The 13,445-nt window shown below is 43.9% G+C and overlaps 1 protein-coding gene across 1 annotated transcript; it reads left to right on the forward strand.

Moving 5' to 3' along the window:
* The first annotated feature begins 9,574 nt into the window (after positions 1–9,574).
* On the forward strand, positions 9,575–13,004 carry LOC115203905 (alpha-2B adrenergic receptor). The gene has a single exon (XM_029768985.1). It carries the CDS (start codon positions 11,086–11,088, stop codon positions 12,727–12,729), a length of 1,644 nt encoding a protein of 547 aa, XP_029624845.1. The 5' UTR covers positions 9,575–11,085; the 3' UTR covers positions 12,730–13,004.
* Positions 13,005–13,445: the final 441 nt, after the last annotated feature.

The raw sequence follows: 13,445 nt of genomic DNA on the forward strand, positions 1-13,445 counted from the left end.
AGTCCTCTTCTGGCTGTGCCGGGTGGATATTATAACAGAACATGGTCAAGATGTTAAAATGTTCGTAAATGACCAGCATGGTCAAATAATAATAATCATAGTAGTTGTCGAGGGTGCAACAAGCACGTCCGGTGAACAGGTCAGGGTTCCGTAGCCGCAGGCAGAACAGTTGAAATTGGAGCAGCAGCATGGCCAGGTGGACTGGGGACAGCAAGGAGTCATCATGCCAGGTAGTCCTGAGGCATGGTCCTAGGGCTCAGGTCCTCCGAGAGAAAGAAAGAAAGAGAGAAAGAGATAATTAGAGAGAGCATATTTACATTCACACAGGACACCGGATAAGACAAGAGAATACTCCAGATGTAACAGACTGACCCTAGCCCCCCGACACATAAACTACTGCAGCATAAATACTGGAGGCTGAGACAGGAGGGATCAGAAGACACTGTGGCCCCATCCGATGATACCCCCGGACAGGGCCAAACAGGCAGGATATAACCCCACCCACTTTGCCAAAGCACAGCCCCCACACCACTAGAGGGATATCTACAACCACCAACTTACCGTCCGAAGACAAGGCCGAGTATAGCCCACAAAGATCTCCGCCACGGCACAACCCAAGGGGGGGGCGCCAACCCAGACAGGAAGACCACGTCAGTGGCTCAACCTACTCAAGTGACGCACCCCTCCCATGGACGGCATGGAAGAACACCAGTAAGTCAGTGACTCAGCCCCTGTAAAAGGGTTAGAGGCAGAGAATCCCAGTGGGAAGAGGGGAACCGACAAGGCAGAGACAGCAAGGGCAGTTCGTTGCTCCAGCCTTTCCGTTCACCTTCACACTCCTGGGCCAGACTATACTTAATCATAGGACCTACTGAAGAGATAAGTCTTCAGTAAAGACTTAAGGTTGAGACTGAGTCTGCGTCTCTCACATGGGTAGGCAGACCATTCCATAAAAATGGAGCTCTATAGGAGAAAGCCCTACCTCCAGCCGTTTGCTTAGAAATTCTAGGGACAATTAGGAGGCCTGCGTCTTGTGACCGTAGCGTACGTGTAGGTATGTACGGCAGGACCAAATCGGAAAGATAGGTAGGAGCAAGCCCATGTAATGCTTTGTAGGTTAGCAGTAAAACCTTGAAATCAGCCCTTGCCTTAACAGGAAGCCAGTGTAGGGAGGCTAGCACTGGAGTAATATGATCAAATTTTTTGGTTCTAGTCAGGATTCTAGCAGCCGTATTTAGCACTAACTGAAGTTTGTTTAGTGCTTTATCCGGGTAGCCGGAAAGTAGAGCATTGCAGTAGTCGAGCCTAGAAGTAACAAAAGCATGGATTAATTTTTCTGCGTCATTTTTGGACAGAAAGTTTCTGATTTTTGCAATGTTACGTAGATGGAAAAAAGCTGTCCTTGAAGCAGTCTTGATATGTTCTTCAAAAGAGAGATCAGGGTCCAGAGTAACGCCGAGGTCCTTCACAGTTTTATTTGAGACGACTGTACAACCATCCAGATTAATTGTCAGATTCAACAGAAGATCTCTTTGTTTCTTGGGACCTAGGACAAGCATCTCTGTTTTGTCCGAGTTTAAAAGTAGAAAATTTGCAGCCATCCACTTCCTTATGTCTGAAACACAGGCTTCTAGCGAGGGCAATTTTGGGGCTTCACCATGTTTCATTGAAATGTACAGCTGTGTGTCGTCCGCATAGCAGTGAAATTTAACATTATGTTTTCGAATGACATCCCCAAGAGGTAAAATATATAGTGAAAACAATAGTGGTCCTAGAACGGAACCTTGAGGAACACCGAAATTTACAATTGATTTGTCAGAGGACGAACCATTCACAGAGACAAACTGATATCTTTCCGACAGATAAGATCTAAACCAGGCCAGAACTTGTCCATGTAGACCAATTTGGGTTTCCAATCTCTCCAAAAGAATGTGGTGATCGATGATATCAAAAGCGGCACTAAGATCTAGGAGCATGAGGACAGATGCAGAGCCTCGGTCTGACGTCATTAAAAGGTCATTTACCACCTTCACAAGTGCAGTCTCAGTGCTATGATGGGGTCTAAAACCAGACTGAAGCGTTTCGTATACATTGTTTGTCTTCAGGAAGGCAGTGAGTTGCTGCGCAACAACTTTTTCAAATTTTTTTGAGAGGAATGGAAGATTCGATATAGGCCGATAGTTTTTTATAATTTCTGGGTCAAGATTCGGCTTTTTCAAGAGAGGCTTTATTACTGCCACTTTTAGTGAGCTTGGTACACATCCGGTGGATAGAGAGCCGTTTATTATGTTCAACATAGGAGGGCCAAGCACAGGAAGCAGCTCTTTCAGTAGTTTAGTTGGAATAGGGTCCAGTATGCAGCTTGAAAAGCCATGTTAGCAACAGAAGTTATGCCCACATACACAGAATGTCCTTCTCTGAACCCAATAATATAGGTTAATCAAATATAGATTTTTTCAGTCCTTCATCAATGATTTTGGTCTTTTGATCTATTGCAGGATAAATCAATGTTCAAGTTTACATAGCTGGCCATATATGGATGTTACATTTTACTTTACGTGTTGGTTATGTAGGCTTCTTTTAACCCATTGCTTTCTCCTTCATATAATAATAATAAATTATGAAATTATATCTTTATATTAAAAACCGAAGTCTATCAGAATTCCAGTCATTCCAATAAATGTTATACCCCTTGATCTTCAAGAATAGGATTTGGAAATATGGAAGTATAGATTAGCCAAATTGTTTTACCTGATCATAACCCCAAAACTAAGGACTTATTAGCCAGCACTACTCTGTTGTTTATGAATTTGTTGTCATGGAGGACTGATTGGGCTCATTGATTTGAGTTGAAAAATAAATGCTGCGCTCATGGAATGGCATGCTTTGAGCACTACTGAAAAGTTATATTTACATGTGAAAAATGAATGCCATATGCTGCATTTGCTATAGGCCTATTGTTTACCTTTTTGTTGGTGACACTTTGATATCTTGATAATATGCAGCCGTTTAAAGGGCAAATCCACAGATGAAACAAAAACAAAATGGTGTGCACTCCTCTGTCTTGGTTAAAAACTGAGGGATGGGCCTGGAGAAATTATTAATAGACAGAGCTATGGATGCAAGGACCGACCATCCATGATATCAAAAGTATTGTTTTAACCATGTATTGAGGCAATACAGTGTTTGTTTACATTTACAATGTTTACAAACATTGGAGAAAAACAAGCTTATATTTTGGGTTCTCATGGAGTGTGAAAGTTGAACTAAGCTCATGAGGCATTTATAAGTTATATTCTTCCAGAATCAATGGATATAGACAGTACCAGTCAAAAGTTTGGACACACCTAGTCATTCCGGGGTTTGTCTTTATTTTGACTATTTTCTACATTGTAGAATAATAGTGAAGACATCAAAACTATGAAATAACACGTATGGAATCATGTAGGAACCAAAAAAGTGTTAAACAAATCAAAATGTATTTTATATTTGAGATTCTTCAAAGTAGCCAACCTGTGCCTTGATAACAGCTTTGCACACTCTTTGCATTCTCTCAACCAGCTTCATAGGTAGTCACTTGGAATGCATTTACATTAACAGGTGTGCCTTCTTAAAAGTTAATTTGTGGAATTTCTTTCCTTATTAATGCATTTGAGCCAATCGGTTGTGTTATGACAAGGTAGGGGTGGTATACAGAAGATAGCCCTATTTGGTAAAATACTAAGTCCATATTATGGCAAGAAAAGCTCAAATAAGCAAGGAGAAATGACAGTCCATCATTACTTCAAGACATGAAGGTCAATCAATGCGGAACAGTTCAAGAACTTTGAAAGTTTCTTCAAGTGCAGTCACAAAAACCATTAAGCGCTATGATGAAACTGGCTCTCACAAGGACCGCCACATGAAAGGAAGACCAAGAGTTACCTCTGCTGCAGGGGATAGGTTCATTAGAATTACCAGCCACAGAAATTGCAGCCCATATAAATGCTTTCAAGAGTTCAAGTAACAGACACATCTCAACATCAACTGTTCAGAGGTGACTGCATGAATCAGGCGTTCAAGGTCGAATTGCTGCAAAGAAACAACTACTAAAGTATACCAATAAGAAGAGACTTGCTTGGCCCAAGAAACACGAGCAATGTGACCGTTGGTCTGATGAGTCCAAATTTGAGATATTTGGTTCCAACTGCCGTGTCTTTGTGAGACGCAGAGTAGGTGAACCGATGACCTCTGCATGTGTAGTTCCTACCGTGAAGCATGGAGGAGGAGGTGTGATTGTGCTTTGCTAGTGTCACTGTCAGTGATTTATTTAGAATTCAAGGCAGACTTAACCAGCATTGCTACCACAGCATTCTGCAGCGATCTGCCCTCCCATCTGGTTTGCGCATAGTGGGACTATCAATTGTTTTTCAACAGGACAATGATCCAACACACCTCCAGGCTGTGTAAAGGCTATTTGACCAAGAAGGAGAGTGATGGAGTGCTGCATCACCTGACCTCAAGCCAGTTCAGATGGTTTGGGATGAGTTGGACCTCAGAGTGAAGAAAAAGTAGCCAACAAGTGCTCAGCAAATGTGGGAACTCCTTCAAGACTGTTGGAAAAGCAAAGCTGTCATCAAGGCAAAGGGTGGCTACTTATATTTTGATTTGTTTAACACTTTTTTTGGTTATTTCATGATTCCATATGTGTTATTTCATTGTTTTGATGTCTTCACTATAATTGTACAATGTAGAAAAATACTAGAATGGGTAGGTGCCCAAACTTTTACTGTTACTAAAATACTATACTAATATATATGCAGTTGAAGTCGGAAGTTTACATTTACATTACATTTACGTCATTTAGCAGACGCTCTTATCCAGTTTACATACACTTAGGTTGGAGTCATTACAACTCATTTTTCAACCACTTCACACATTTTTTGTTAACAAACTATAGTTTTGGCAAGTCGGTTAGGACATCTACTTTGTGCATGACACAAGTCATTTTCCAACAATTTTTTACAGACAGATTATTTCACTTAAAATTCACTATATAAACAATTCCAGTGGGTCAGAAGTTTACATATACTAAGTTGACTGTGCCTTTAAACAGCTTGGAAAATTCCAGAAACGATGTCATGGCTTTAGAAGCTTCTGACAGGCTAATTGACATCATTTGAGTCAATTGGAGGTCGACCTGTGGATGTATTTCACGGCCTACCTTCAAACTCAGTGCCTCTTTGCTTGATATCATGGGAAAATCTAAAGAAATCAGCCAAGACCTCAGAAAAATAATTGTAGACCTCCACAAGTCTGGTTCATTCTTGGGAGCAATTTCCAAATGCCTGAAGGTACCACGTTCATCTTTACAAACAATAGTACATAAGTATAAACACCATGGGACCACGCAGCATTCATACCGCTCAGGAAGGAGAAGTGTTCTGTCTCTTAGAGATGAACGTACTTTGGTGAGAAAAGTGCAAATCAATCCCAGAACAACAGCAAAGGAGCTTGTGAAGATGCTGGAGGAAAAAGTTACAAAAGTATCTATATCCACATTAAAACTAGTCCTATATGACATAACCTGAAAGGCAGCTCAGCAAGGAAGAAGCCACTGCTCCAAAACTGCCATAGAAAAGCCAGACTATGGTTTGCAACTGCACATGGGGACAAAGATCATACTTTTTGGAGAAATGTCCTCTGGTCTGATGAAACAAAAATAGAACTGTTTGGCCATAATGACCATCGTTATGTTTGGAGGAAAAAGGGGGAGGTTTGCAAGCCGAAGAACACCATCCCAATCGTGAAGCACGGGGGTGGCAGCATCATGTTGTGGAGGTGCTTTGCTGCAGGAGGGACTGGTGCACTTCACAAAATAGATGGCATCATGAGGAGGAAACTTATGTGGATATATTGAAGCAACATCTCAAGACATAAGTCAGGAAGTTAAAGCTTGGTCACAAATGGGTCTTCCAAATGCACAATGACCCCAAGCATACTTCCAAAGTTGTGGCAAAATGGCTTAAGGACAATAAAGTCAAGGTACTGGAGTGGCCATTACAAAGCCCTGACCTAAATCCTATAGAAAATGTGTGGGCAGAACTGAAAAAGTGTGTGCGTGCAAGGAGGCCTACAAACCTGACTCAGTTACACCAGCTCTGTCAGGAAGAATGGGTCAAAATTCACCCAATTTATTGTGGGATGCTTGTGGAAGGCTACCCGAAACTTTTGACCCAAGTTTAACAATTTAAAGGCAATGCTACCAAATACTAATTGAGTGTATGTAAAGTTCTGACCCACTGGGAATGTGATGAAAGAAATAAAAGCTGAAATAAATAATTCTCTCTACTATTATTCTGACATTTCACATTCTTAAAATAAAGTGGTGATCCTAACTGACCCAAGACAGGGCGTTTTTTTTTTAGGATTAAATGTCAGGAATTGTGAAAAACTGAGTATAAATGTATTTGGCTAAGGTGTATGTAAACTTCCTACTTCAACTGTATCTGTTGGTCACAGATACCTTGTCTTTTCACTATCTGGTGTGACCACCATTTGCCTCATGCACCGCAACACATCTCCATTGCATAGAGTTGATCAGACTGTTGATTGTGGCCTGTGTAATGTTGTTCCACTCCTCTTCAATGGCTGTGCGAAGTTGATGATTGTACTGTATGTAAATGTGATATTTCAGTTGTTTGTTTTTAATACATTTGCAAAATTTTCTAAAAACCTGTTTTTGCTTTGTCGTTTCGGGGTGATTCTGTGTAGATTGATGAGAGAAAAAAACTATTTAATCAATTTTAGAATAAGGCAAAAATGTGTATGAAGTGAAGGGGTCTGAATACTTTCCGAATGCATAAAGCATTTACACATGCAGCCCAATTTTGATCTTTTGCCCAATATTTGGCAGAAGATCTGATCTGCCTGTGTAAACCAGACATAAATGAGTTGGCTCGAGTTTTAGATTATCTTCAAACAAACTCAATTGTGCATGATTCTGGAGATTGGAGTTGCAGTTGCTTGTGAAGAGTGCAGCCATCCTATACACAAAGTCAGTATGTGGCCCCATGACCACCTGTCCTTCAATGGACAACATCCAGGCTGTGGCTTACCTTAAATAGTGATCATGGATCATCTTTTCAATATATACATTTTTCCAGCAACCCCCCCCCCCCTCATAGGACCCCCCCCCCCAAAAAAATGTTTAGTGCCCAACACAACACATGCTCAATCCTAGTACCTGAAATCTTATGAATAGCAAACATTAAGGACTGTAACAACTGATAAAAACCCACAAAATTAGTGGATGTCTCTACAGTACCTTGTACAATCAACCACTTTCTGGCACATTGCTTGAAGAAAGTGTGCTTGTTCTCAAAGTCCAAAGTTAAATAAGTGGACCAAAGTGGGCAATGAGCTATGGATAGTGACATGGGTAGTGATGTTTCGGTTTCAGGGCATGGTTCTGTTCACTACCAGAAGAGAAGTCTGCAGGTATGTTGTTGGCATTGCTTCCCTGATATTAACATTTATTTTGGCATCGGTTGTGTTGTAAATAAGTTAAATGTTTCCCCTGAACTAACCGAGCAATAAACAAAGCAAAATCATAGGAAACAATGCCTAGGAACAGGTCATGCCCTAGACATGGTGTCAGGGCAGGCTGGCAAACGTGGAAGTAGGTTAGCTGATAGAACACACCAGACTGAATTAGACATTGAGAAAGTCTGACTTCTCTGTAACTGTGGTGAGCGGTGTGTCTCTCTCTCGCTCTCTCACTCTCTCTCTCTCGATTGGTCTGTCTCTCTCCATCGGTATGTCTCTGTTACTAGGACAGACACACTACCGACAGCCAGCAGTCTGTATTGTATTCCCCGCCCTTGGCTCAGTCCCAACCCTCCCTCTGCTTCTATCTTCCCATCAGATGCCAAAGAGGAGAAGAAAAATGTCACAGGAGGCAAACAGGAAACTGTGAATGGCGACACCCCATGGAAAATAACTACCACAGGATATTACATGCCTCACAACAACCCGATGGCCAAATAGGTATCCTGCGTTGCCACTTCTGTCATTACACAGCGCAGGGAAAATCCTCTTAAAGCTAGAATCCTTAATTGAAACAATAACTGGTCACTAAAACGTCGTTTTAGAGAATTTGGCAGTACGTCAAACTGGCCTCACAACTGCAGAACACGTGTAACCACGCCAGCCCAGGACCTCCACATCCGGCTACTTCACCTGCGGGATCTTCTGAGACCAGCCACCTGGACAGCTGATGAAACTGAGGAGTATTTCTGTCTGTAATAAAGCCCTTTTGTGTGGAAAAACTAATTCTGATTGGCTGGGCCTGGCTACACAGTGTGTGGGCCTGACTCCCAAGTGGGTGGGCCCATCCCCACCCATGGCTGCGCTCCTGCTCTGTCATGTGAAATCCACAGATTAGGGCCTAGTTTATTTATTTCAAGTGATGGCTTTCCTTAACTGTAACTCAGTATAATACTTGAAAGTGTTGCATTTTGCATTTTTGTTCAGTATAGTTTTAACCATGTTTTGAGGCTATACAGTGTTTGTTTACATTACTGACAAACATTGGAGTAAAACAAATGTATATCTTGGGCTCTGATGGGGTACGACAGTTGAACTAATCTCATGAGGCATTTACACGTTTTTATTGCTTAAGAATCTATGGGCATACTGTTAATAATTAACTTCTAAGTCTAAAAATGTATGTAGCAACTAAGGAATTTAGCTTTAAAGTCCATGGGAATCCCACGTCTTCCACCCTGTCTCTCAGGCTGCAGGAGCCTGCTGTCACCACTAGGAGACAGAGGAGCACCAGCCTGAAAATGGACTGAAGGAAAGCTGAACAGCTGATTTGGGGACCTTGTAGAAGGTTCAGATGGACTGTATTTAGCATAATATCCTATATTATTCTCAGCCATTGGGAAATTTGAGGAGAGGATAGACCGGATGTAGAACTTGGGACAACAAAATTATTTTTACATTGTTAGCCATTATAATTTTGTCCCTTTGGTGAAATGTAGCATGGCCATGTCTTCATGCTTCATAATTAAGAAGTTGCTCGGCACTACACTGTATCATTGAATATAATCCATCCTTACCTGAGACCTTGTGTGTGAGTTTTCTGTCAGTTGCTCATTTCCTGGTCCAGTAAAGACGCTCGGTGGTTTTGGGTGTTTGCTGGGTTTGACGAATGGTTCTGTCTGCCCTCTACTCTCTGCCCATCACACGCACACACACACACGCACTCTTCTCTGTCTCAGAGAGAAATGAGGAAGACAGGAGAGGCAATGTTTTTTCTCAAGCCCTCTGCCCTCCAGTGGAGGCTGCTGAGGGGAGGACGGCTCATAATAATGGCTGGAACGGAATCAAACACATGTTTGATACTATTCCATTTACTCCATTCCATCCATTATTATGAGCCTTCCTCCTCTCAGCAGCCTCCACTGCTGCCATCCCATCTAAAACCACTCTACCAGCCAGATCAACACAGCTATCACACCTCTACACCTCAACAGGCTGTGTCGCACTGGTTGCATTGGCATCGTAGGCGTGTGTGTGTATAGCGTGTGTTTGTGTAGAGTGTATGTCTCGGTGATGGTCACAGGGTCCACTGCCTGACGCTGCGTGACATCATTCCTGTTAGACGGGCGGAGATCGAGGCGCGGTTATTAACCCGGCTCGGGCAGTTAACGGGGCTCAGTTGGACGGGGCACGAAACCGGTGCGTCTTTGTGAAAGAAAAAGTAACATCAAACTGGATACGCAAGAGATGCTCATTATTCAACCACTATTGAAGGAACAATGAAGTTGATTGAGAAATAAGTGCGTCTTTATTGTTATCGGTGCGTCATTGATAGAAAGTGTTGGTCGAGTTGCGCATAATCAAAGACCGGGAAAAAAGAGAGGAATAATTCAGTATAATGGGGATAAATATGATTACATTATCATCATGTAATCAGTAAGGTGTTGTCATGACACTTTTTATTCCAGTCTTTCACAGCGCTCAGAGGAACTATAAAGCATAGCCCTATACCCTATATCAAACAATCGAAAGATCAAGGAATATGTTTTTTTCTCTCTCCCTACAATTGAATTAACTGATCTAATGTTTGTGGCTGAGGTCTTCTCGGACCCATCCCTTATCTTTTGACGATGACGGCTCAGTGCGGGTCTCGTTTCGGCACCTAGTCCTTTTGGACAGATGGAAGCTGAGGAGCGCAGATTGTTGGGTGACTTTTTACATCTTCAAACTGTCTCTAATGCGTGATATGGTTACACTACGAATGTGAATGAATAGCAACTTTTTAAAAGGCATTTCATCAGCCCAAGTATCATTCCATGCGTCTCTGCGTCCTGGTGCGCTTCATTGCGCTGGTGAGATTCGGGGAGTGTTCCGATTTCATGGTAGGCTATAATTAAGGACGTTTTACTTCAGTGAATTTAATTTAAATAGAACACGGTCTATGGATTGCCTGAAGGACTTTTACTGCTTCAAGCACTACGTTTGGATGACACATTTTTTCTAGCGCTTGTTCAAGCAATTTAATAATTTTCCCCAGAAGAATAACTATCCAAGCAACAGCGGTGTGTGTGTGTTAGTTAATAGATACTTAGTCATTTCATTGACTGATTGAATGAGATTAATGAAGTAATTATTTATTTGAATATCCAATAAAGATTTAGTGGATACATTCGCACCTGGATGTTGAAAGAGACATGAAAGAGAAAGTGCGTGACTGGAGGAGCAAAATTATATTTTCACACTGGCAAAGTTGTTAGTCTCGGTGATGCCCTAGGCAAAGCGGTACAATCTTTTTTCTCTCTCTCATTTTAATTCAATCATCTAGTGCGTAAAGTTCTAAGTGGACGCCTCTTGAGCCCAACAGCCATGTCTCTGTTTCTGCGTCAGAGCCCCTCCATTTGCTGCACTCTCACTGGACAACAAGTCTTCCTCAAGGGATTAAGCTAGCAGATAACAGAAACCTATCTGTTCTTTCGCCTTCACTCACTCTAAACAGAATTCACTGTCCCTGTGAGTTTCTGAGTTTTCTCCAAAATTCTAGCTTCAGCTGGCATCGCCATGGCCATGACCCCAGATATTACATGCCTGTCAGGGCCAGGGGTGAACCTGAACATCAGCTTCACCTCCGGCCCCACCCCCTGCAACCAGACAGTACTGCGAACCCCACCCTATTCCCCAGAGGCCACTGCGTTGTTTGCCACCGCGATCACCCTCATGATGATCCTCACCATCGTGGGCAACATCCTGGTCATCATCGCCGTACTGACCTCGCGCTCGCTCCGCGGCCCACAGAACCTCTTCCTGGTCTCGCTGGCCGCAGCCGACATCCTGGTGGCTACCCTCATCATCCCCTTCTCGCTGGCCAATGAGCTTCAGGGATACTGGGCGTTCCGTTCACTGTGGTGTGAGATCTACCTGGCGTTGGACGTCCTCTTCTGCACGTCCTCCATCGCTCACCTCTGTGCCATCTCTTTGGACCGCTACCTGTCCATCTCCCGGCCCGTGTCCTATGGCGCCCAACGGACCCCCGCACGCATCAAGGCAGCCATCGTGGTGGTCTGGCTTCTCTCGGCCGCCATCTCCTTCCCTCCCCTCCTCTCCCTGGATAAGAGTGAGGGAGGGGTGGAGGTGTGTGAGCTGAACAACGAGCGTTGGTATATTCTCTACTCCACAATCGGCTCATTCTTCGCCCCGTGTCTCATCATGATCGGGGTTTACATCAGGATCTACCAGATCGCCAAGCAACACACAAGATGTCCGCCAGGGGAAAAACCCAACCCTAACAAAACACCCGACAACGCGTCTAGCAACACAACAGCCCACGCACCTGGACCTGTCATTACCCCCCAGCCCAAGCCTCTCAGCCAACTACAGCACAACAGAGGGGACGGAGGGAAAGCAGACGGACAATCCAAGGATGCCGTACCTTTGAAGAGTCTCCCTGTCTCCTCCCCCTCGTCTCCTCCTCACCAGAGCGAGACCCAGGCCAAGACCCCTACCGGTCCACAGATTGAACCACAACTCCAGACCCAGCCTTCTTCACCAACCCCTCTCCCCACCTCACCCCAGCCTCCCTCACCCACCATAGCTCTCTCCCCCACACTGCCCCTTGCAGACAGCCAACCTGAGGAGACCCACAGACAGGGTGAGAGACAGGAGGAGAGACAGCGAAACACCACCAATGATGACAGCTTCAGTTCTGGCTCCGAGGCTGAGGCAGAGATGAGTGGAAAAGGAAAGGGAGGGGGAGGGAACGGGACAGTTAAGAATAATGGAGGGTCAAAGCATGGAGGTGCAGGGTTAAAAATTCAACCTCTCTCTTCTCTGACCTCTCACAAGTTCAAAAAGACCGTTGCCACACCCATCAGCACAGAGCTGGCCTCTGACAGGCCAGGCAAGGCCCAGGCCACGCCAATGTCTCGGCGCAAGGCCATGGTGAACCGCGAGAAGCGCTTCACGTTTGTCCTGGCTGTGGTAATCGGGGTGTTTGTCATCTGTTGGTTCCCTTTCTTCTTCTCCTACTCGCTGAAGGCCATCTGTCCTAAGACCTGCTCTCTCCCTGATCCCCTCTTCAAGTTCTTCTTCTGGATTGGCTACTGCAACTCCTGTCTGAACCCTGTCATATACACCATCTTCAACCAGGACTTCAGGAAGGCCTTCAAGAAGATCCTCTGTAGGGACACCAAGGGGACAAACGTCTAGAGTGGATACTGTGTAGGGACACCTTCTTTTAGAGTATATACTGTGTAAGGACACTAAGGACAATGACTTCTAGAGTGGATATACTGTAAGGATAGCTTTTTGCTTTCTTGTGTAAGAAACCACAGACAATCTGCTGAGTCCGTCCTTTGCTGAACATTCTGTTAGATCAGATAACAAAAGGCTGAATTATGGAATGCTGGAGTAGATCAAGATGCTCTGATGTTCCCATTGGGGGCAGTGGGAGAGGAGGGACGCAATATACCTGAAAAAAATAACTCTGCTACAGCTTGTTTAGTGATCGGAACAAAACAGGGCCATCAGCCATGAGGACATGTTGCTCAAATTACATTGTAAACTGGGTGGTTCGAACCCTGAATGCTGATTGGCTGACAGCCGTGGTATATCACGAGTATGACAAAACATTTATTTGTACTGCTGTACGTTGGTAACCAGTTTATAATAGCAATAAGGCACCTTAGGGGTTTGTGATATATCGCCAATATACCACGGCTAAGGGCTGTATCCAGGCACTCCGCGTTGCGTCTTGCATAAGAACAGCCTTTAGCCATGGCATATCGGCCATATACCGAACCTCCTCGTGCCTTATTGCTTAAGTATATCACTGCTTGCATCGTTCCTGTCTATAAGCAAACCAAGGCTGCTCTCTGCTGAATAATTTGGCTGTCTGTATAACTGGATTCCCACAGCCATTACCT

This window comes from Salmo trutta, chromosome 12 (genome assembly GCF_901001165.1).
Source record: "Salmo trutta chromosome 12, fSalTru1.1, whole genome shotgun sequence".
NCBI classification, from domain to species: Eukaryota; Metazoa; Chordata; class Actinopteri; order Salmoniformes; family Salmonidae; genus Salmo; species Salmo trutta.

Excerpts from the sequence above, each read along its gene's own strand:
- LOC115203905 (XM_029768985.1), top strand. The coding sequence starts at position 11,086 with ATGGCCATGACCCCAGATATTACATGCCTGTCAGGGCCAGGGGTGAAC.